At 39.4% G+C, this 25,162-nt stretch overlaps 1 protein-coding gene and 2 long non-coding RNA genes across 9 annotated transcripts; all 3 read left to right on the forward strand.

The window, feature by feature from the left end:
- Positions 1–287: 287 nt before the first annotated feature.
- On the forward strand, positions 288–3,492 carry LOC149190198 (omega-6 fatty acid desaturase, chloroplastic-like). 2 transcript variants are annotated; one of them, XM_089412071.1, is made up of 8 exons: positions 288–557; positions 665–808; positions 950–1,116; positions 1,854–1,979; positions 2,242–2,419; positions 2,594–2,712; positions 2,839–2,953; positions 3,117–3,492. In XM_089412071.1, exons 1-8 carry the CDS (start codon positions 462–464, stop codon positions 3,276–3,278), a joined length of 1,107 nt encoding a protein of 368 aa, XP_089268197.1. In that variant the 5' UTR covers positions 288–461; the 3' UTR covers positions 3,279–3,492. The 2 variants fall into 2 exon arrangements, with proteins under 2 accessions (XP_089268197.1, XP_089268198.1); XM_089412072.1 differs by having other exon boundaries at positions 289–557; positions 950–1,101.
- A 269-nt stretch (positions 3,493–3,761) lies between these two features.
- On the forward strand, positions 3,762–7,926 carry LOC149190199 (uncharacterized). Its single transcript, XR_016256456.1, has 2 exons — positions 3,762–5,635; positions 7,518–7,926. It is a non-coding gene; the product is annotated as an uncharacterized LOC149190199 (long non-coding RNA).
- Positions 7,927–21,461: 13,535 nt separating this feature from the next.
- Positions 21,462–23,904, forward strand: LOC149190200 (uncharacterized). 6 transcript variants are annotated; one of them, XR_016256457.1, is made up of 3 exons: positions 21,462–23,099; positions 23,269–23,311; positions 23,552–23,904. It is a non-coding gene; the product is annotated as an uncharacterized LOC149190200 (long non-coding RNA). The 6 variants fall into 6 exon arrangements; XR_016256462.1 differs by having other exon boundaries at positions 21,462–23,057; positions 23,552–23,583; XR_016256461.1 differs by having other exon boundaries at positions 21,462–22,355; positions 23,552–23,583.
- The last annotated feature ends 1,258 nt before the right edge of the window (positions 23,905–25,162 follow it).

The raw sequence follows: 25,162 nt of genomic DNA on the forward strand, positions 1-25,162 counted from the left end.
GGTAGCCATCCCGGGGACTTGACCCCATGACCTCCTGCTTGTAATGCACAGCGCTCAACCACTTGAGTTAACCCACTGGACTAGATTAAAAACTAAACATGCAATACCTTATGTGGGGTTTTGCCCATGCATTCAATTTCCTCTTGTTTTGTTTTGCACTAATTGCCCACTTTTTGTGATATTGATGTGTTAATAAAAGAGAGCTTATTTACAGGTATCATTTCAGGAAGGCATTTGAGTCATTCAATCAATAAAGAAGTACATCTCTGTCTCCGCTGTTCCCAGTATTTGAATTTTCGCTGATGCTTGCTATTCTTTAAATGCCATAAACGTTACTTTGTTGGTAACCTGAACAGAGAACACCAACCCAACTATGTGGGTTAAGGAAGAAGGCATTGAGATTCATCTCAGCTGTGGCTGTTCCTATTCCTCCACCTCCAGTTAATGACAAAGAGGAAAGAATGCACCTTGCTGAAGATTATGGATTTACCCAAATTGGGGAGCCTGTTCCTGATAATGTGACATTGAAGCATGTCATTGATACACTACCTCAGGAGGTATCTCGTTGTCTCAGTTGTTTTGACATGTAATTACAAATCCTCTAGACGTGCAAGTTGTGGTGTATTTTAAGGTCACCTAATTCTGCTTTGTAATACCTGGACAGGCATTTGAGATTAACTATTTTAAGGCTTGGAGAACTGTAGTTACATCAGTTACTGCTTATTCACTAGGGATTTATATCATATCAAGAGCACCTTGGTACCTCCTCCCTCTTGCTTGGGCATGGACTGGAACTGCAATCACCGGGGTCAGTTTATTTTTATATATCAAACGATGCTTTCATGACAGTGAGCATGTTAATTTTTGAAAAGAGGAGTTGTACAATTTGGGAATTTTGTCATCATGCCTTTTTTGTTTGTATTCTTCTGCTAATTGTTTTTGTTTGTAGTTCTTTGTGATAGGACATGATTGTGCACACAAGTGCTTTTCAAAAAACAAGATGATAGAGGATATTGTTGGGACGCTGGCCTTCTTACCTCTAATCTATCCATATGAACCATGGCGAATCAGGCATGACAGACATCATGCCAAGACAAACATGTTCTCTCTCTCTCTGTATTGTGAAGTTTGAACAGAGGGAAATTAGTGAAGCAAATGGTATTTGTTTAATTTGGTTAAAATGCTGACTATAATTCATAACAAATAGTTTCATTTCTTTCTCATTTGCATGTAAGGAAGCAAATTATTATCGAATCTGCTAGTATGCCTGGAGAGGATCTACTTTGGATTTTTCTAGACAATGATGAGTCCTTTTAGTTGTTTGTATTTAGCCTACATTCCAGAAAAAGTTACAGTCTATATGATAACTCATCTGAGATTAAATGGACCTGATGCAATTATGTGAGAGTGGAATTCTTACTTGAGTTTATTATTTTTTCTACAATATTAGCCATTGGATAAATAGTTGCTACCAGTTCAGCCTGTAGAATGGTTTGGCATAAACAGTTATTAAATAACAAAAACCTAAGTGAAGAACATATCTGCCAAGCCTCAACTTATGGACAAATATGTATCTAGCATACTCAAACGAAAATAAATATTTGGTGTTTGTGCATTATTCCATGCATGTCGACCTGGAGGCTGGCTCTATATGTGTGTGAGAGAGATTTCCTGCAATCCACCTAGAAAAAGATGAGAAGTGAAGGTTCCTCCTTGACAGCGGATCACTAATTTTACACTTATAGTCCAGTAATGGCACCTTGACAAGAACAGTTACTAATATTTGGATATTGATATGATCTGTGACTAATTTCTTTGCACCTTGACATAAGTTGTGACTCTTTTGTGCCTAGGCTAGGTGAAGACACTGCATGGCACCCATTGCTAAGGGAAAATTATGACTGTTTACCGCTGTCTTTGAGGCCATTGTTTGATGCTGGATTTGGTCCATTACGTCCATGGTTATCAGTTGGTCACTGGTATGCATCTATATTAAAGGACTATCTTAATGGTCTCGGATGTCCATATTACAGTACGATAGGGCATGATGTACCATTTAATTCAAGATGATCTTTGACAAATAAGATTAAATGAATGTAGTTGACGTTTTCTATTTGTTTTTCCTTTGTTATGCTGAGAGCTTCACCTAGGAAGCATGAAAAACGATGAATCCAATCTCGTAACAGCTTTTGTCTGTGTCATACTCTATTATACCCACACACATTTTCTGCTTTATGACAGGTTGAATTGCCACTTTGATTTGAACAAATTTAGAGCATATGAAAGAAAGAAAGTTCTTATAAGTTTGACTTGGGTCTTTGCATTCATGGCTATTGGATGGCCACTGATAATATACAAGACAGGAGTTATAGGCTGGTTCAAGTTTTGGCTCATGCCATGGCTTGGATATCACTTTTGGGTAAACTTCTCTTCTCTCATATTTGTCATCAACTCTATTCAAATGGGCATGTTCGTCCTATGATTTTCTACTGGTTATGTAGTTTATTTAATTTACTGCTTCTGAAATTGTACAAGGATTCGTTAAAGCTTGTGGCATTCTTTGTGTGCCTTTTTCTGACATGAAATTGTGCAGATGAGTACTTTTACTATGGTCCATCATACAGCACCTCATATACCTTTCAAACATCCCAAACACTGGAATGCTACACAAGCTCAATTAGGTGGAACAGTTCATTGCAGTTATCCACATTGGTGATGCTCAATTTTACTAATTCATCCTTTTTCTATTTTCATTCAATTTGTTTTTCTTCATCTTATTATTTTGTGTGTGTCAGGATAATGAGGCCTTTGCAGATCACTCATATATTTATTTTGCAGGATTGAATTGTTGTGCCATGACATTAATGTTCATATTCCCCATCATATTTCTCAAAGAATTCCAAGCTATAATCTACAGTTAGCTCAGGATTCCCTCCGCCAAAACTGGGGCAAGGTATACATTTTTTCAAATTAAAATTAAAAATGTACACTATATCTCATCCGGCATTCTTTTTGACTTGTATGGCTTTTAGAAAGGTAATGTGTGGCGGACAGATCCTTAGATTCATTTTATTTTCTTCATTAATGGGTTTTCTTTGGGTGGTATGTATGACCAGTATCTTAATGAGGCCCACTGGAATTGGCGATTAATGAAGACAATAATGACAAAGTGTCATATATATGACGAGGACAAGAATTATGTGGCTATGGATGAAGGTGCACAAGAGGAGTCAAAAGTCCTCAGACTTTTAAGGAGATTGATGCCAAACTCATCATAAGATGTAATGATAGTTCTATTACACCAATGACCTTGCCGACAACCTACGAATTGATGTTTGCTCTTGTTGAACAGGATCATCATACACTAAAGCATAAGGAAATTAGGAGGAATTTCCATGCTATAGGTAGATGAAGGTTTTTTCCATAGAATTCATGTGCCCAAGGGAGCACCCCACTTGAGCCCCCAACTTTCATTGATTTAACAGATTCTTCAAAATGTTTGCGATATTTATGAGTGATGATTATGAAATATATTAATTGTTTTACTGTGATTAAGAGTATGATCTTTATGAGTGATGATTATGAAATATATTAATTGTTTTACTGTGATTAAGAGTATGATCTGTTTTCTATACCTAAAGAACAATGGTATCTTCATATACTGTGTTTCGGGATAAGTGCAAAGCAATGAATGATCCATGTGGTATCTTCATATACTGTGTTTCGGGATAAGTGCAAAGCAATGAATGATCCATGTGGATATTAAATTGCATTGAAATGCAATTAAGAGAAGATGCATATTAGCTTCAAGGGATAGCTCAGTTGGTCAAGTTTTTGTTGCTAAGTATCTTGCCAATTGGCAGGGTGGAGTCAAATCTCCTCGACGTCCTTGGGGTTAGCCCTGGCATATTAGGCTAGCGGGTAGATCCCTTCAGGTGGATCTGCCTGGATTATTGCTCAGGGATATTGTGATGTAGCGGCCACTTAGTGTCTGTGAACCACAGTGAAAAAGACAAGATGCACGTTGAGGATTTCCTCAAATTAGGTTCAAGATGACTTCCTTTCTTCTTTTTTGCACTTCGGAAATAGATGAATTTTATTTCACTCTTCAAGATTATGGTCATATACCAACATCCTAAAATCTTGCTCATGTCCCGCTTGTGGTCGTATATCAATAACAAAACATCAAGAAGAAGGAAGATCTCACCTCAACCTTTTCCCTTTTTCTGGAGCATAACTACCCTTAAATATAGTCCCTTACAACAGATTTTACAGACACAGTTCCAGCGATCAAATTCAGCCCTATGAGATGAGAAACGGTGAACGACATAGAAACGGTGAACCTTACATTGAATAAGCCCCTTAACTTCTTCCTCCTGACAGATTTTTGACTAGGCTTGAAGGGGATGTCCTTCCAAATCCAACCATCCTCAACAAATGAGAGGGCTTCTCTTTATATAGAATTTTAGCTCAACCTCTCTTACAATAAAATAAGAATAAGTGAATCCTAGATCCACATTCTCTCCTAGAACAATGTTAAATTATACATCATAAATGCTCTTCAAGGCAGGTCACTCTTTAAAAACTATGCATTATGCATGAACACGGGTTTGAATGAGTCCTTATGCCACTTGTTAGTCTCCTAGGCAAAGCACTTCCTGGCCTGCGTGAAAAGTTTAAATATTTAGTCACAGATAAAGAGCATTTAACTCCAGCCTGTGGTTATCAGCACATAGTGATTACAAAGCAGTTTGCTTCTGTAAGATGATTGAAAAAATTGGACCAAACCAAAATAATATAAAAAACGGGAAAGGTCAAATATATAAAAGGGAAACTAATCAAGCACATGAGATAAGGAAAATGTTGTGAAAAAAAGGAAGAAGTTAGAAGTATACATTTTGTGTGGATGACTATAAGAATACCTCTTTCAATATGTCGATGTTAATATTAGAAATGTGAAAACCATCTTTTGCACATGGTTTGACACATTCCATTCCTAATTTTCCTTCCCGACGGGTTACCTTCATGTAGTTAGAAGTATACATTTTGTGTGGATGACTATAAGAATACCTCTTTCAATATGTCGATGTTAATATCAGAAATGTGAAAACCATCTTTTGCACATGGTTTGACACATTCCATTCCTAATTTTCCTTCCCGACGGGTTACCTTCATGTAGGGAACTGTTGTGGATGCATAAGGATCAAATTTAACACCACGAGTTTGGACATGTTCCTTGTTCATTGTGAGAACCATTTGATAACCAGTGGGATCATCACCTACTTTACCCATAAATGCTACTCTACCTCCCAACCTTACAAGTGCAATAGTAACATTGGATGGTGGTCCTCCCGGTGCCCTGAAAAATTCTGGAGGACTCATCAGCCCAACCATACAAGGCCTTCAGTTTCTCTACTGCAACCTACGACTCTGGTTGTTGACTTTTCTTTCTTTATACACCAAGCCATAGATTTGTATTGAATATAAATGTCTGTCTAAATGGATGCTTTCATGGGTTGCATATAGGTACAACATGGCAGAGGATTGCGCAGATGATGACGATGATAAATCATCAATCAATGAGCTACAAAAAGCGACTGAGGAGGAGCTCAATCTGCACAATTCCTTGGCTGAGGTACAATTACATACTATGTTTTGTTGAGTTGTGCTTTTCTCTAAGATCAGATCATTATGTGTAGTTTCTGTTACATAAGCTTCCATATATCTAGTGCGATGCCTTGTATCTAAAGTTAAATGTGACTTTATGAGTTAATTGGTATTTGGATTCTGTGCTAGCTCAATGTGGTTTCCAGCAGGAAAAACGTTTTTAAACTAATTCCCCTCTCTTTAGGGTCGATAGTCATCAAGAAAAAATAATCTGAATTGTATTCCATGCTTAAGACTACTTTAAAAACAGAGATTTCTGTTTTATTTCCGTGTCAACCCTTTTTTTAATATATATCTATATGTGCCCTCTTCGAGGAAGCAATGTTTTAACTTTTGCCCAATTATTAGTAATGAAATTGTGAGTTTAAAAAAATTTATGTTCTGGACTTGCATGTTTTGTAATGTTATGTTGTTTAATTTGAAAGATGGAATTTTCTCTGAAGCTTAGAGTCTTCATGCTTTGGCTTGATAAACGTGACAAAAATTGTTTGCAAAATCTTTTTATATTATTTTCTATGATTATTGTCTGAAACTTACACTCTTCATGTTTTGGCACGATGAAAGTGACAAGAAGTTTTTCTAGATTGCAGCATGCAAAAGCACATCTGAATGAGAGGGTTCTGCTAGAAGGAAAAAACAAAATTTCATTGAGAGTTTAAGAAAAACTTGATTCCCTTGAGTGTAGTTGGCAATATTTATTGGATGTTGAGAGTTTTCCCACAGAAACTGGGATCACAGGGAAATTGGGAAAGAGACCACAGCTTCTTCAGCAATCTCCCATTCACCAACCCTCTGATAAATCCAGTGCTCTCATATATATGTGTGTGTGTTGTGCCATACATGAACTCTTAAGAAATTTCAAAAGCCTTCACCCAATGCAATCCTCCAGGTTTTTCAAGACACCAGAGAAAACTACTTACAATCAGTTTCTTAAACATGGAAATTTTACAACACACTGCTTCCAAAACAACCATCCAAAAGGTCATTACTATAATAGCTTGATTAGAAATAGATTGAATGAGAAGGTCCAGATGGTGTATTCAATCATCTCCATCCGCCTGTTCTGCATCCTCAGTGCTTACTTGGACAATATAACAGCCTTCATATTTATCCCTTGCAGACGCGCTGAAAGGATAATGACATGGAAATTTTCCTTGCTTCTCTGATTCCGTCCAATGATGGGCCAGCTGCAAATTTTCCTGATTGAAATTTCCATTTGACCTCTTTGCAATGTGTTTGGAATCTCTTATCACCTGTAGACAATTTAAACCTTTCTCTATTGCTATTTTCAGAATCTACCAAAAAGCATAAAGTTCTGCTCTGTTGTTTGATCCATCTCCTACAGCTCTTCTTTGAAACTGATCTCGTAATTGTCTCTTAAAGTAATGCCTCATGATCCACAATAGCTGGGATTACCTTGACAAGCCTCGTTGAAATAACTCCACACTATTGTATATATATATATATATATATATATATATATATCTGGGGATCTTAGTATTATTGGTTTCTTTTCCTTTAAAGGTGGATGTGTCCCTTAATATGCATATCTATTCTTGTGTCAAACTTGATTAGTAATAACATCTTTGTTTTGAATTCTTTTCATTTCTTGCTAGCCAAATAGCTTAAGTCACTGTACAAGGACAGTCTGATGCCCACACGCAGTTAATACAGAATGTATTTTAAAAACTAGAATTTAGCTTTGTAGTGCTTGAATCATCATTTCATGTTGGTTTTCATTTGTTAGTAGTCAGATCATTTCTCGTACAATATGATTGTAATATCTTTTGTTTCTCTTACAATATGATTGTAATATCTTTTGTTTCTCTTCTGTGGGAAATTTTGTACAGGAGTTCAAACAATGTATATAAATAGAAAGATGCAGAAAATGACAGTCAAATTTCGTACTCAGAATTATGACAAGAAAGCCCCTGCAGGGTTTGTGAGGAAATAGAGCTTCAACACCAGTTCTGTCTCCAACCGCCAAGATGATCAGTATGCTACTAACATGTTTAGTGAAGAATTTCTGCTATTCTCTTGTAATCTATAGGCCCCCAAAGCTCCTCATAGATGAGAATATTTGCAGGATGTTAATATTGTTGTAAGTTTGTAGTAGTTGTGGAATGGCTTACTTTTGTGCTGCTTCTCATCTTCAACAACAAGAGTTTCTGTGGTGAATAAGCAGAATCCATGTCCTGCCTTGTGAAGCAGCTCTCCATTGTGATAGTGTTCTTTGTAATGTCTCTGATAAATCCTTTAGACTTCTATTTCATTCTGTAATATGATGAGATTCACTCTACAAGATTCGGGGATTCACTCTACAGAGTCCATGTCATACCTTCTGAATCAACGCTCCACTTGTGCTAATTTTCTCTGTAATGACCCTAATAAATCCTATATAATGAGATTTCATTTTATAATATGATGGGATTTCACTCTACAAGATTGCTTTCAGTTTTACTTGTATTGTGGTATATGAAATTTCTCAGTTTTACTTGTAATAGGATGGGATTTTATTCTGTAATATCATTAGATTTTCCTCTGCAATATTTGCTACTAAATTTTACCATTCCAAATTAATAATCCTATCGGCCTCTCTTTGTACCTTTTGGGACAATTGCTAGTTATATATATTTAAGCCTGTCGTTTATATTTTTTTTGTTGATAAAAGTTTTATGTTTTCTATTGTCAATTCTAGCTTGACTATAAAATAAAATGAAACCAAGTAAAATTATAGACATGCACCTTTTTTTATGTCAAGTTTCATTTTCAAATTGCCCTTTGCATAACGTTTTATATATATTTAAGCCCGTCATTTAAATTTTTTTGTTGATATAAGTTTTGTGTTTTCTTTTATCAATTCTAGCTTGACTATAAAATAAAATGAAACCAAGTAAAATTATAGACATACACATTATAGCACAAACATATTCTTTTTCAAATTGCCCTTTGCATAATGTTTTATATATATTTATGCCTATAATTTAAATTTTTTTTTGTTGATATAAGTTTTGTGTTTTCTCTTATCAATTCTAGCTTGACTATAAAATAAAATGAAACCAAGTAAAATTATAAGCATACACGTTAAAGCACAAACATATTGAATCATGTTCATTACTGAAGACCAATCGGTCATTTAAGAAAATTATGTACAATCATTTTTATATAATTTCAAAGTTTTTGCAAGTCATGTTAAATTATTTTTTAGAAGTTCTTAATTAACATGCTCAAAGGGATTAACTTCAATGTACTTTGGACATGAGGAATTGATCTCAACTTTCAATCTGATGAGTTGGATTGAAAAGGGACCTTATAAATAATTAAACAAACCAACCCCACATTAATTGTTAAATAGGGATTTTGGAATATTTCAAGCAATGATAATATATAAGGTTATCAATTTTGAAGAAATTCATTATTGTTTAATAATTAAGGACAAATCTCTCTCTAGCAGGCTTCCCAAGATTTGAAAGGCCCAAACCTAATCATGTTTAGATTCAATTAATAATTCATGGAATACATAAGAGCCATGATGAGTTGGGTGCATGTTGTGGGATTGCATGATGTGAGTCACCAAGTGAGTTTCAACTTTGAGTTGGGTGCATGTTGTGGGATTGCATGATGTGAGTTAGAACATATACACGCTTTTTCTAGCATTCCCAAAGACTCATAGTTGGGGTGGTGGTTGCACCTTGTGTCTATCTTAGAGTCTATAACAACCATGCAATATGTGATTGCCTTGGAGTTTCATCTTGTGCCTAACTTCTTTTATTTTGTCTAGTCCAATTTAGAATCACTTATATCTAAGATATATAGTTATAAATCTATATGTAATAGATATCTCTCTTTGTCGTGCACATATACATATATAAATTCATTTCTCTCTCTCTGGCACACACACACAAGTACATACAGACAAATTTTTACACAAATAGATGTGCATATTTTAAAATTGCAAGTATTTAACGGTTTAAAAGACAATGTTACAATTTTGCTATTTTATAACAATATTATTTTTAATACTATAAAATAAAATTAAAATTTTACTTAATAATTTTTTATTTTTATAATAAATAATTATTATAGGGGTGACAAGGAGGAAAAGGAGAAATGATGTATTATTGGGTCTATGTGCAGCCTCAAACAATTAAGTGGAAGCTTATAACCTTTATCAAAGCCTATTCCAAACATTATCACTGAAATCCACCAAAGTTAATTGTAATAGGGGGGTTCTTCTCTCCTCATGTATTCTTGGGTCTACGTGCAGCGTCAAACAATTAAGTAGAAGCTTATAACCTTTATCAAAGCCTATTCCAAGCATTATCATTGAAAGCCACCAAGTTAATTGTAATAGGGGGGCCCTTCTCTCCCCATCTCTTGTTTACAAAAAGACTTTTCCCCTCATAATTTGGAATTGAAGACTCCCCTTGCAAGAATAAGAGACTTGCTTTACAAATTTGAACAATACGATAATAAAAAAAATATTATAGGGGTGGCAAGGAGGAAAAAGAAAAATGATGTATTCTTAGGTTTAAGTACAACCTCAAACAATTAAGTATAAGCCTATAACTTTTATCAAAGCCTATTCCAAGCACTATCATTGAAAGTCGCCAAGTTAATTGTAATAGGGGGTCTTCTCTCCTCATCCCTTGTTTACAAAAAGGTTCATCCCCTGATAATTTGGAATAAGACTCTCCTTGCAAGAAAAAAGTGCATCCCTTGTTTACAAAAAGGTTCATCCCCTGATAATTTGGAATAAGACTCTCCTTGCAAGAAAAAGAGGCTTGCTTCACAAATTTGAACAATATGAAGCCATTCATATTCTAAGATATAATAACACAAAGACTAACTTGTTTGCGAAACATGGAATCATGGAGCGAGATTAGCTAAAGGGGATTTGGTAGTTAATACCAATAAAAATAAATGTTTGATTCTTAAAGAATTAGAATATCATCGTGCCCGAAAGCATAAGGGACCTTTTGAAATATAAGAACAAGGAGATAAGATAAGATAATTATATTTATGTCCAACTAATGACCACAAAGTAGGTCAAAGGGAGTGTTGAGTACACTGATGTATATACAAAGCGAGAGAGTAATTTATTTGCTACTTGGGGGTTCTTTGAGCTCCTAGAAATCAACACTAGGACAAGGATTATCAACAACATAACCCAAAAACTAGACTAGTACCCAACGAAATGTAAATTTGTTTTTTTGTTAGGAAGTTACTAAATACTTTTTTATACTTATCATAATTTAGAATTATGAAACCCGGATGCGGGTGGTCGAAGTTGATTTATTGCGGATGCGACGCCGGTCTGGCAAGTGGCCAAGCCACATGGTCTTCCACGCTCTCACCTGTGGGAATTTAAGGTAGGCCTCTGTCACCCGGCCAGCACCATTAATCCGGTGCACGGGTCGAGACCTTCCCTGTAATCTTAAAATCATGGCTCCGAGCCATCGGCAGACCTCCATTCCGCCTCTGAACTGCTCTTGCCACCCTGCTGCAGCAGAGCCAAGCTCTCGCACCGCAACAGGGCGGCGTTGCAGGCTTCTCAGCTGTGTCGACCTGGGAAATGGTATTCACTTCTCCCACTCTATTCACTGCACCTTGCAATTTGATGCCCCGGCCCCTGCCTCTGTCCCTGAATTGAATCCCCCTATCATTTACAGTGTTAACTCTGTTGCCCTCGTCCCGCTCCCAGTCTGTAACTTGACCATTTCGGCTCACTCCTCGCTGCAGCACCCCGCTCAGAGCAATATGACGCGACTTCATCACCGCATGCGCTGCAGGCGAGGCGGCAGCCGCAGACGAGCCATCCGCCCCCCTCCGCCATCTCCCTCTGCATCGACTTCCCCTTCGTCCTCCCTGCCCTCCACCCCGTCCACACCCCGTTTCCATGGCAGTTATCCGGTTACCCGAAGCGGAAGGGGACGAGCTCGTCCCTGTGCGGCTCGTCGGGTCGATGAGGCCACCCAGACGCCCAATCTAAGTGCTGCCACCTAGTCTGCTCAATTTCGCTTCCTTTGCTCCATGGACAAACCTGTCATTATAGCCACCGTTTCGGTGGAATTCAGGGAGGAAGCCGACACACACAGCGACCCAGAACACAGCCCAGTGAAGAACCTGGTACATCCGCCCCCCGACACTGCACAGAAGGTGTCGAGCACCAGCAATCAGCAGGAGGCCCAGGATCATTCGACCACCAACAGACCGAAGGCTTCAGGCGGCAAGGCCACCAGCAAAGCCAAAGGAGTTTAGGATGAAGCCAGAGAGACACACGACAATACGGGTGGCAAGCAGGCAGAGGATACTGATTCAGGCGAGTATAGGTGTCTGATAGTGGAGGAGAAGCCACCGTCATAAGACACCTAGCACTCTCAAGCAGACAGGTCACCTGCCCAGCTCGGTTTTTTAGATGTTTGTTTTTTATTGTTGTTTATTTCAAAATACATGGACAATTTGGAAATTCACCATGACAGTTAATTCCGAGTTTTGGAGCTGTAACCCCTACGCAGGCAGCTGGTTTTTTTCTCGTCTTCGGACTGGTTTCCCCTCCCGAGGCAGTCTCGCTTTAGTTTTGATGTTTAAACTGGTTATTTGGCTGTTCTAGACCCGCAGAGGTCGGGGCCTCATTGTAAATTATGTTTCCATTAATAGATTTAGTCTTACGTAGAAGAAAAAAATAGAATTGTGAAAAGAAGAGCATTCCCAATTTTGACTATTATGATATGTTTAAGACCCTTCTATAACTTATTATACTTTATCTTATACCAATTTTAATATAATTTTCATGTGTTATAATTTTACTTTTAAAATAAAAAACAATATTTAAATTTTCCAAAAATGTTAATTTAACAAATTTCATAAAATACATTTTTTAAATTTGAGAGAAAATTACGATAAGGGAAAAAAATGGGTGAATTTGTCCACTTACTAATTTAATTCTTAACTGTGGGTCAAATTAATTTAGTTATAAATTGAAATGAGTTAATTAAACTAAATTGTAATAAAAAAAAATTTGTAAACTAAGGCGAAATTCTATTACTTCATCATAAGGTAAAATATACAAATATGAGCAGGTCAATGCCCGCCCTTAAGGGAAACCGGGACCCACCGATAGTTTTTAACAGCCATCCACAAAAAATACATATCCAACCTATCTACCCATACAAAATATCCCAATATATTTTCGACAAGCAAACTGTTTCTTGTTTGAGACATCACCATTCAGGATTTCAAAAATTCAAAAACTAAAAACGATAAAAAACCTCTTGACAGCATTGTTCAGCTCCTACTTATTCGGGGTATCCAGCTTTGGTCCTCCTTCTGTCTTGATCTGAAAGCCATTTTCCTTGAACAGCTGCAGAATTTTATCCATCTTTCGGTCCTGCATAATCAGAGTCATCTGGATGTTCCGTAGTTCCCTTTTAAAGGTAGGGAAACCCTGAGCTAATTCCACCATTTCAACTGCTACTTGCTCCATGGCTTTCGCAAGGAGTCGTTTCATGCCCCAGTAAGCATGCAGAGACTGTTTGTATAATGACAACCTTCCTCTAGTATGTCCTGGATCGGGGATGAAGCTTTCCCAGTCCTCCATTTCCGGATCGGAGGCTGCCTGCAGAGCCTCCTCTTCCAAATGATCAATAATTTTCCTAATATGTGGATTAGTCTCCTGGAGATAGGCATCTTCTGCCTCATGCAATTTCCTTCTCATGTCCCGCTTCCCTCGTCCTCTACCTCTGCGCTCCCACCCTACTGCATCTTCCTCATCCGTTCTGGGCTGCCTACTCCCTCTACCACCGCCTCCACTGGTCCTTCCCTGACCGCACTGAGTCCCCCGTCCCTTCGCTGGCCGTCCTCTCCCACGCCTGCCACCCGCGTCCTCATCAATATCTTCCGGCTCCTCCCTCTGCTCTTCTGAATCCTCTGGTTCAATACTCCGACGTCGCCATTTACCAACCTTCCCCCCTGTCACCCGTCGCGGTTCCTCATCAGCCAGATAATCCTTGATATCAAAGTCCTTGTCAGATTCATCGGTGATATCCAAATAAATTCGCGGTAAGAATTCCTCTGAAACCCCTTTGCCTTTGACGTCCTCCTCAGCCAAACCCTTCCCTTTCTGCTCAACGGACTTTCCCTTACTCCGCGTCCAGCGGCCTTCTCCCTGCGCCAGACTCCCGTCCATACTTGACACTGTCGAAGGCTGCATACTGCAATCTCGCTTCCTCTGTATACAGGTAATATCTATGAATTTCACTCTACGCTCCTCGCGCTTGCAAACAGAGCATAAGAAGCCCCTCATCCGCCACCCTTTCAACTTAATGCAAAATGCCCGTCTGTCACCTTCATGAACACTTGCCCCATCTGTTGAATGATGATGTGAAATGTACCCAATGTGTTTAACACATCTCCCTCGCGTCCTCGAAGACGTACCCAAATCCGTCCTTGGGATGAACATCCCGCTCGTTTGGTAATTACCGTCGCCGCCCCTACAGTTACTCCCATCCACGCGCTTCACAATCCCCTGTCCATCCTTAACTAACATGTCAGTTCTCCTCCCATTCATATTAAGGTAGCAATTAATGATTTTCGTGTAATGCCGCATCATAATCCTTTTGAAGTATATTTTGTAGTGCCTCCCATCGTGGGTCGTCCTGGTACGCAGCCCAACTCCCATCCATTACTCTGCTGGCCGCTTCGCTACCCCAGTTGGCTAGGAAATCCGCAGCTTGGTTGCCATTCCTAAGGACGTGGCTCACCATCGTATACTCAATCTGATTAAGCAGCCCTTCGATATCTTGTATGATCGCAGCTGTTCGCCAGCTCGTCGCCACTTGGTCCCATCGTTTGCCATTCCGCAATTTGCTAAGCATATCAGTTGTAATTTTGGAATCCCCTTCCACCTCAAGATTCCGGTAGCCATTTCTCACTGCAATTCGAAGTCCATAATAGAGGCCCCATAGCTCCGCTTCATTATTAGTCATATCTCCGCCCCATTCCGCATACACCCATCGTGTTCTCCCTGCATTATCTCTAAAAAGGCCACCCCAACCTGCACAACCAGGATTACCCTTTGATGCCCCATCAAAATTCAGTTTGAGTCGCCGATCCCCTGGAAATCTGAAATGGTTTGGACTGTGTACCTGATATCTATTCCCCCTTGCAAGGTTAGGGAATATCATTGTATAATCTATATGCAACTGTAAAATTATTCGTTGCTCCTCCTGGGGCATTTTCCAATCATTCTCATCCCATACATCGGATAAAACCGTCTCCTTTAGCGATTTACATATTACTTCCCAAACTCTTGATTCTTGAGAAGATTTGTCTCTAAAGATCCTTCGATTGCGCTCCTTCCAGACTTCCCATATTGCAAAACCAATCACCAAAGTCCATAATCGCCTAACAACTTTACTCTGAAAATTCCCCTTGCCCCAATGAAATAAGGTATCCTTGAGATTAGTTGGGTCCCTGTGCGTTTGACCAAATAGTACTCTGATTTCTTCCCATATACTCTGAACATAGAGGCATCGATTTAATAAATGCTCCTGGTTTTCTGCCTCTTTACAACACAAATAACATCGTGAGGGTCCATGCATACCACGTTTCTGAATATTCTCCCATGTTAAGATCCGTCCTTTGCAGACCAACCACACAAAATATGTTATTTTAGGCCACCATTTGCCCTCCCAGAGCTTTTTCCAGTCCATGTGATCCTCAACCCTTTCCTCCCTCGATTTCCAGTAATATGCTTCTTTGACGGTAAACATTCCTTTCATCGTTTTACCCCATCTTAGGATATCTTGACCACCTCTGATCTTAATTTTCCTTGACTCCATTTCCTGGTTATACCGGTGTTCTGTTTCCAAACTGATGCGATCTGCCCATTCCCTAGGCTGCTTCCACACTCGCCAGTTATCGTTTACAGCTTCTCTATGCCAATAATCTCTTACGTATATCATTCCTGCTCTTTGCCCGAACAATTGTACTTCATGAAGGGATTGGATGCCATTTAACTTATGCCTTTGCTGCCACCCTTCTTCCCAAAAACTTGTTGTACCACCCTCACGGATTTCCCAAAAAGCTAGATCCCCCACTATATCTTTATTACTGCTTGCAAAGTTCCATATTTGTGATCCTCGGGGAGTTTCTGCTAAACGTAAGCGATTTTCGATTGTGCTTGGCATGTTATATTTGTGGGTCCAGAGTCTTTTCCATAAATCAGTACCCCCCTGCACCCATCTCCACCACAATTTCGCTCCCAACACCTGATTGATAATTTCGGGATCTCGAACTCCCAAACCGCCATCCTCTTTTCGTTGGATAACCTTCTTCCATGAAACCAGGACCCATTTTCGCTGTTGTTTCGGACCTCCCCACAGGAATTTTCCAAATAGTTCCCTCATTTTAGAAAGGACACCCTTGGGCGCTGCCATAATAGACAATGAATATATGGGAATAGACAGTAAAACAGATTTTAAGAGGACAACGCGACTAGCCAAATTCAACACCTGGAACGACCAATTAGTTAAGCATTTTCTAACCCTTTCCAACAAACTCTGCCAGTTCTTTATGCGATGGGAATTGATATCTAATTGGACCCCCAGATATTTGGTTGGTAATTCACCCTGTCTGAAGCCTAATACTCGAGTTAAATGTGCTTTGACAATTGCAGGGGTATTAAAAATGAAAGTACAAGACTTATCATTATTTACCGACATACCTGAAGCCTTCATAAAAACTGCTAGAACCGATTTGTAGTTTCTGACCTCTCTAAGCGACGCTTCTCCGAATAGCATCAAATCATCAACAAACTGTTGATGTGTGATAACGAGATTAGGCCCCCACAATCTAATACCTTTGATTCTGCGTTCCCTAACCTCCCTCTTGAGCTTTCGACTTAATCCTTCCATCGCCAAGATGAATAAAAATGGAGATATTGGATCACCCTGCCGAATACCCCTGGTGGCATTAAAGGAATCCGTTGGGAGACCATTGACCAGGATTGAGAAATTGGGTGTAGAAATCATACTAGAAATCCATGTTATCCACCTGTTATCAAATCCAAAAGCTCCCAATACTTCTCGAAGATACTGCCAGTTTAATCGATCATAAGCCTTAGATAAATCCAACTTCATAAGCATTCCCTGCTTTTTCTTCACCTTTAAGGAGTGTATCACTTCCTGAGATACCACAATACCATCTAATATTTGGCGTCCTTCCACAAAACCGGTCTGCTCAGGCGATATTAAGTTGGGTAAAAGAGATTTCAGCCTTTTCACAATCACTGTAGAGATAATCTTGTAGATGACGTTGCACAACGCAATGGGTCTAAATCCCTGAGGTTCATCCGAGTTATTACTTTTAGGGACTAGGGTCAGGAAGGTTGAGTTAATACCTGGCCATATATACTGTCTCATTCGTGATTCTTCCACCGCCTCCAATACCTCTTTTCCTATAAAATGCCAGCTAGCCTGGAAAAATTCCACCGTATAACCGTCCGGCCCTGGGGCCTTGTTCTTGCTCATATTCATCACCACTTCTTCTAATTCTTCCATAGTTACTATCCGCATTAATGCCTTATTTTGATCCTCGGTTACTAATCTCGGTATCTCCCTACAGATATGATGAATAGCCTCCCTTCGATCCTGTTGATCTTCCGTTAAGATTCCTTTAAAATAATCGACCAGGATCTTTTCAATATCCTTCTGTTCTAACACTCTTTCTCCTTCCTCATTCTTAAGTGAAAAAATCCTATTCCTCTGCCGATGTTGAATCATGGCTTGATGAAAGAATTTTGTATTACGTTCCCCTTCCCTTAGCCAGCGGACCCTTGATTTTTGTCTCCACAAAATCTCCTCTTGCTTTCGTCTCTCCTCCAGCAGACTGAGAATTCGTCCTTCCTCGCGACTCTTATCTTCATCTCGACCCTCCAAGATTATCCTTTGTTGGATGTCCTCCATTTCTCCTTCTAATTTCTGCTTTGCCTCAATGATATTACCAAATTCTTTTCGATTCCAGTCCTTAATTTTCTGTTTTATTGCTTTTAGCTTCAGTTGTATAGTATGCATTTTACCTCTGCCAATAATATTACATTGTTTCCACCAGTCTTCCAGGTGTCTGATAAACTTCGGATCCCACAACCAGAAAGATTCAAAGCGAAAAGGTTTTGCCCCTTTTACCTGCTTCATGTCAATCTCTAACCGTATGGGCCAGTGATCAGACCCCAGAGTAGGTAGAATCTGCGCTTCAATAAAGACATCGTTGTTTAGAATTTGCTCGGATAGTAGAAATCGATCTAATCTGGATGCAATTTGGTTCTGTCCTCCTCGTCGATTATTCCAGGTATGTACTCCGTTGGTTGTATGAATATCTACTAAACGTAGATCCCTAATCATATCATTAAATTCCTCCATAGACACATCCTCTCTTCTGAGCCCCCCTCTCTTTTCGTCTAAATGCCTGATCATATTAAAATCCCCACCTATTATCCACGGGATGTTGGGAATTAAACTTCTCATGATATGAAGGTTCTTCAAAAAATCTCTTCGGTCTCTACAGTTATTAGGCCCATACACCCCAGTAAACAAAATCCGTTCCCTCATCCCTACCATTCTAAACAAACCTGAGAGCATCCTAGGCATAGTATACCAGTGTTCAAAAATTACCTGTTCCGGGTTCCACAAAATAGCTAAACCTCCAGCTGTTGCAATTGCATCTAAGGCCATAACCTCATAGCCTATTTTCATCTTCCGGATAATATCTGTTAGTATCTGACTATCCATTTTCGTTTCCTGTATTACCATAATACTTGGCTTACCTGTTTGGATTCTATCTTTCAAATACCTCTGTTTCCCGAGACTATTTAGGCCCCTAATATTCCAGCTAAGAACAATCATTTATAACTTTTTGGGAGTTGGTAAAAATACCTCTGATAGAGGTATCACCCGTCCTGAATTTACAAGAGTCTCTCCGACAGCTTGAATTGATTCATTCAGCGTTCTTCTACCTTTTTTCCTACCGCTTTTACCTGGGCCTTCTCCTTCAAGGTTTTGTGAATCCTGAATCTCTACATCAGCAGCCCTCTTCTCTTTATATCGCTGAAAGATCTCCTTGTATAACTGCTTCTCCTTTTCTGGGATAAACCGTTCATCCAGTTTTTTCCAATCGGCAAGTAACTTCTTCAGTATATTTTCTTCCTCTGTTCCTACCTCCTTTACAATCTCCTTACCTTTTTTAGATTGATCATTAGTTACATCATTTCTTACTCCTACCTCCCCTTTCGGTTCTCGGCTTGGACTTCTGCTTTTCCTCTTACCATCCTTTATAATCTCCATAGGAGCAGCCACATTAGTGTTGTCCTCCAGTTGCGTTGGATTAGACACATTACACGCCTTATCCTGTTGTCCCTCTTCTGCCTGCTCTTCAGACTCGTGGAGGATGTTGAAGTTGTTCTTACTCTCAACCGGTGATTTCACTACCTTAGTATGTTTGATTGGAGCCCCCGGATTTTGTTTCTTTTTCCTCTGAACCTCTTGAAATTCTTGTTCTGCGCCTTCCTTCCCTTCGCGTGTTTGATTAACCGCCTTCGATTCCGGGTCAGCCATCCCCGCACTTACTTGTGGACAATCTCTTGCTAGATGCCCATACACATGACAACGCCTACAGCGAAACGGGATATGTTCGTAATCAATAGGTTGCTGCCAAAGTTCGTCCTGATATTCAAGCTCAATAGATTCTGGTAGTGGGGCGGAAATATTCATATATACACAAATTCGAGCATAAGAATTATATTTGCCCCGTTTCGTAGATTCAGCTACCTTCACAAAAGTACCAATAGAATTTCCAATTCCTTCCAGTATTTCAGGATTCCAGAATTCATCTGGTAGCCCAAATAGGCGAACCCATAATGGGGCTGCCATGATTTTCTCGTCATTAGGGTTATAGCGATCCTCCCAGTACCGTATAAACAACCCTGCATTGTTCATAAAATATGGGCCTTCTTCAAAGACCCTTTCTTTATCCTGTAAATTTGTGAAAATGACAGTAAAAAAACCCTTGGCTCCCAATTTCAGATCGATATGCCCCTTTGGCTGCCATCGCTGGTGAAGCCACCTCGTTAGGTCCCTTTCAGAGGGCCAGTATCCGATAAACTTACATATTAACGCGTGATCCCTCATGTAGCACCGATAATCTTCCAACGTATTATTTGGGATGACATACCTGGGTTTTTTCTGAGCTCGGGGAAGGCACTTGTTCACCAGCCGGGCCTGCCATTGTGACCCCATGACCGGAATACCCTGTGTCCTTTCCGTCGCTCCCCCATGTCCACTGCTAACTCCAGAAGTTCCAGCTGTTACATTGCTAAAGGAGGGGATCTCTCCCCTCCCCTGCCGCGCATCCATTCGTTAATTCAGATCCCCAAAACTGTCTACAGTCAGTCAATCACTCCGTGAAAAGACAAAATATGTCTGTATACCACCTGAACACCAGTATCCTAGACAACCGCCATTGTACACCGAAATCCGTGTGCTAATTATCACCGAAAAAAACCCTTATGCGTTTTTACACATGGCGGTTCTGTCGAAACATTAACTAATATAAAATATCAATTAATATTTTTTGGAAACTTTAAATATTGTTTTTATTGAGCTTAGTCATTTTTTATTTCAAAATGGTAAAAATGTTGTAATGCAATGTTTGATATTTTAATTAAGTCAAATTACAAAAATAAATAATTAAATTAAATTAATTTAAATGGCTAATATAATGTAATGTAAAGATTTTAACTCAATCAAAGTAAAATAATAAAAATAACCCTCTAAAAATAAAATAATAAAATAAAAAATAACCTATGGCCTTGGAAAAGGCCAAAAAAAGTGTGGGAAGAAAGAGTGCATTTTTTGTTCTTCCTAAAAAGTGGAAAGAGAAAAACATTTCATTTTAGAATGTGAGGCTTTCAAAGACAACATGGAAAATTACGCAGATACGCTGCCACCTAGCTCTTGGGATAAACTATTTAGCAATGGTTTGTTGAGAAGCTATGAACATTTATTTTGAAGCTTCACACAAAAAGGGCCAAATACATCAAACACATGAAGAAACAATTTGTCCAATAGGCTATCTTTAGCCTCTCAAACATTAAAATAATTTCTTTCTTTCCCCTTTTTTTTTTGATATTCTTCTTTCTTTCCTCTTTTTTTTCAATAATCCATAATATTTATGTGGAATGTGTGGAATATCGCTTATTTAAAAGAAAATTAGACTAGACTAAAAATCCAAATCTACCAAACCCATATTGTAATACAAATATCTTTTAAATTTAAAAAACCAATTCGAGATTAGAATGATGATAATAAAACTAATTTGAAATTATATACATATATATATAATTTTAAGTGGGTTGACTTTTAGTGTTTTTCGTTCGGCCATTTCTGGGCGGTGTTTTTCAGGGGGTTATCCAGGACATTGTGAGGCTTCCAATGCTCATGTGGATGAGGATGATGAATTAGGTTATGCTGCTGATGTCCCTTGAGTGGATAATATCTTCTATTTAGATTTTGGAATTTATTGGTCTGCAAAATGAGAGGCGGGCTTTCGGTTCGAGCAATCCTGGCCCCGCGATGGATACACATGGTGGGGCTGCAAGAGAAGACTCTCTGTTGAGGTTGGTGTCCCTTTATGCTATGCAGGGTGGCAGACCAGCTCCTTGTGTGGATTGTCAAGTGGGGCCTGCAAAGTCTAATGTTCTTTCCTTCTTCAAATCCTATTCCTTCTTCCTTTCAGCGTTATACCTTCCCTTTCAGGTTTTCGATTCCACATCTCCGAGTAGATATCCTCCATCTTCCACCCGCCAAAGCCTTTCTCTTTGGCCCGTCTTGAAAAAACCCTAGTGTGTTCGTATTCGGTATGATAAAATCAAGATGTTCCTTGGGAAAGCTGCTCCGGAACATTTTTGTGGGAAGTCTGTTCATCCGGAGTCTCTAAAGCAATGGATAGATTATTCGTGGGCTCTTGTGCTCGGTTAACACCAGGTTTTACACATTTTGGTGCGGGGTTGGATCTGTTTCATCTTCAAATCTGGAAAGATTTCAGCAGAATTTTCAATTGAAATTGGAGTTGGGGCTTCTTAGGGTTGTTGCTTAAAGAACGGAGGGTCGATAACAACCCTAAGCAAGATTCAATCTCATCTATTAAGGTAATCTGGGCTATCCTTTCGAGTCTCCTGTTGGTTTTTTTTGGCATGAAACGATTCTGAAAATTACAGGCAACTAGGTCAGCAGGTTTATTTAGTTGGAGAAGGAATGGCTCCTGAATCCCGATAGAAGATGGGCTTAGATGCATGTGGAAGTAGATCTAAAAGCGGGCCTGTTAGAAAAAATATAATTGGTGCCTGGGGGCTTTGTTTGGGTTCAGCGCATCGATTACTGGCGTATTCCCTTCAGGTGTTATGAATGCCACCAAGTCGAACATATTCACGAATTCTGTACGAATTTCTCAAGGTTTTGGCCCATATATAAAAAAGTGTGGAAATACAAAAAAATCAAAGTCTATTGGTCTGTGTGGAGGGATAAATTTAGAAAAGGGTGGCCATGAATCCCTCCCTTCAAACAGCATTGCAGTTTCGATGGAGGCAAAGGAGGAGGAGGGTCTTTCTCCAGTCCTTGCAAGGACACCTCCTCTGAGTTGGTTTCATATGCATTCTGTTAGTTCTCATTTTGATGATGCTTTAAATTGTGAAATTATGCCGCCTTCTGGGAAAATCGATAGTTCCGTGTTGGTTACTCTGAGGGAGTCCGAGCCTTTTCAACCGTGACTCTCCTTTCGAAGTCAGAAGTCATGGTGACAAAATTTATGTCTCCTCGTCCTTGATCCTAGTCTTCTATTGGACAATGGGGATCCTTCTCCGGGGTTTGAGATGAGGATGGACGAGGACATTCGATTACCTTCTGAAGTTTTTGGGTTGAAAAGTAAAATTAGCCCCCAATGTTCTTATGGGTATCTCCTTTCTTCAGTGTCAGCAGTGAAGTGATGGGACCAGCCCTTTTAGCTTGCAGATTAACAATACTTAAGCGGTGATTAACAATCGGATAAAGTCAATGCAATTATGATTATTACTAAACATATGATTAACATAGATATTTTGTTTTGGCTTGATGGCATAGTTAATTGCTGGGTACAGTGGTAGGTGTGAGGGGACACTTGTCCTTGCCCTCGATCTTCAACCTCCTGTGCTCCGACTATACTCCTCCACCCCGCATTCACTTGTCACTTTGGCGCTTGGCCTTGCTCTACTCGCAGTGACGGTTTGTTGACGGTTTGTCTGCGACTGTGTTGAGAGTTAACAATGGTGTTCGGTCCGCAACTGGGAGTGGGTTCTTCTGTCGGTAACTTGGCAACTTCGCCGACCTTTCCTACTATGTTGTCCGGTTGGTCTCACCTGGGCATTGTGTTGATGGCTCTGTCAATTTCGTTAGAGGGTTTTCTCTGTCTTGAAACTCAATGGTTCTCTGTGTGCCTTCACTGCATCATTGTTTGTTTGTTTGCTTATTCGTTCCTTTGGTTAACTGGTTCTTTCTCTGTGTTGTTATCTCGCAGGTTGCGGTCACAAGGGACCGGTTCCTCGGCTCTGCTTGGCAAGGTAAGCTCTCTATCCCTGCTACATTCTTTTTTCACAATTTTTTGTTTTTATTGAGGATAGTCGCTCCTTGTGAGGAGGGGTTCCCTCTTGTGGCTACGACCTAGTTGTGGGTTCTTCGCGCCGGCACCATCCACTCCTTTGGTGAGTTTACAAAACCCTCTCTCCTGTTATTGCTCGCTCTTTTATCTTTAGTTTCGTATGCTCAATTTCTAACACACTTTTGTTCGTTGTAACTGCAAGTGGGTGGTGGCTTGGGACGGCTGCTTCCACGACTGTCGTTGTCTGGTGAACTTGGTAGGGTCGCTCCTCGTCACTGATATATGTTTCATTTTTATTCTGGTTGTAGTTCCAGCACTTTGGTTTCTGGTAGTTGTTTGGTTTTGAGAGCCTTGACTCGTTGGTTGTTGTTGGCCGCCTTTGGCTACGCCCTTTTTGTATATTATTTATGTTATCTCGGTAGTCTTGAATATTTTAAGGGTCTTCAAACCCTGGGTCTGTCGTGGGCTGTCTCTAATGAGACTCGTCCCATCTTGGCAATTACTATTCTGGTATTTTTTGTAACTTATCTTCCTGCACAACTATTATTTGAAAGAAAGAAAAGACTTTTGCTTGTATGGCTATGGTTTACCTGAATATGCAATGCGGTCGTTTTTTAAGCTGAGACTCTTGATTCTGTAGAGGCTTCTCCGTGTCGTGTGTCTGCTCTGTTCCTTGCCAATGCACACAGTATTTGTATGGAAGGGATGAATAGTTAGTTGTAAATGAAATTCATTGCTTTGTCTTGATCAATACACAGTAGTTAAATGGAAGAGATTAATAGAGGGCTGTAAATAGATCAGTGTTTTTAAAACCGGAACCGGTGACCGAACCGGTCCACCTAGCTAACCGGTTTACCGACCGGAACCGGTCTAACCGGGACTGGTTTGGTCTAAACGAACCGGTTTTTAAAAAATACATTAAATAATTAATTTTTAATGAAACAAAACTATTTTTAAGATGTAAAACCATGATTCCAAGCCAATAGAGACAAAATATGCAAAGTTTGCTCATTTATATACCATGCAAAGGTGAATATATCAAAATGGCACCGAGTGCAATACATATCATCGACAAAATAGCAAAATACATAAGAAATGAGGCTCTAAATGGCCTATAAAGTCCAAAAACAATGCTGCAAGCTATGAGGCCATTGGCCTACTACAAGTCTACAGTGTACACATGATCAATCATCAAGTCCATCACCACTACTAGACACAGGATCATCATCAGGAGCTACATAGACATCATCTGGTTCAGAGTCTGAGGATGCCTCAGCACAAGTCAGAGTAAGGTCTGAGTTACCTATGTGTTTGAGACTGAGTCGTGAAAGAAGTTCAAAGCCAGATCTCTGTAATATTGTTGTGTAATCTGAACTCTCCTAAAAGGGCCTAATCTAGGCCTTGTTGCAGATATTTTCTAGCAGAACTTGATCAAGATATTTAAAACATATTGATGACACCTTGTTGATGGACTGACGCCAGCAACCTGTGGAATAAAAGGTTCAATCACAAAGCGAAGATGCATGACAAGAATTTATTATACAGGAAAGAAGTAATGAATTAGTCATGAGAATGCAGACCTACAAAAAGATCATTGAAACAAAGCCAGAAATCAAAGTCCAAAACATATTAAAGAAGGCCCGTCGTGAAGTTTACAAACAGATTTTGAATTGCACTGTCAAGTACCTCATTTCTCTTTGAGATTTATTTTGTGCTTTTTTGAAATACAAATCATTTCATAGTTTGAAGGACTCTAAGATCTCCATGCAAAAGACATTACAATGATGGGTAGCTCAGCATCTCATAACTCACA

Source organism: Pinus tabuliformis, chromosome 3_1 (assembly GCF_031772625.1).
Source record: "Pinus tabuliformis cultivar Carrire ecotype Pingquan chromosome 3_1, CPIR1, whole genome shotgun sequence".
Taxonomy (NCBI): domain Eukaryota; kingdom Viridiplantae; phylum Streptophyta; class Pinopsida; order Pinales; family Pinaceae; genus Pinus; species Pinus tabuliformis.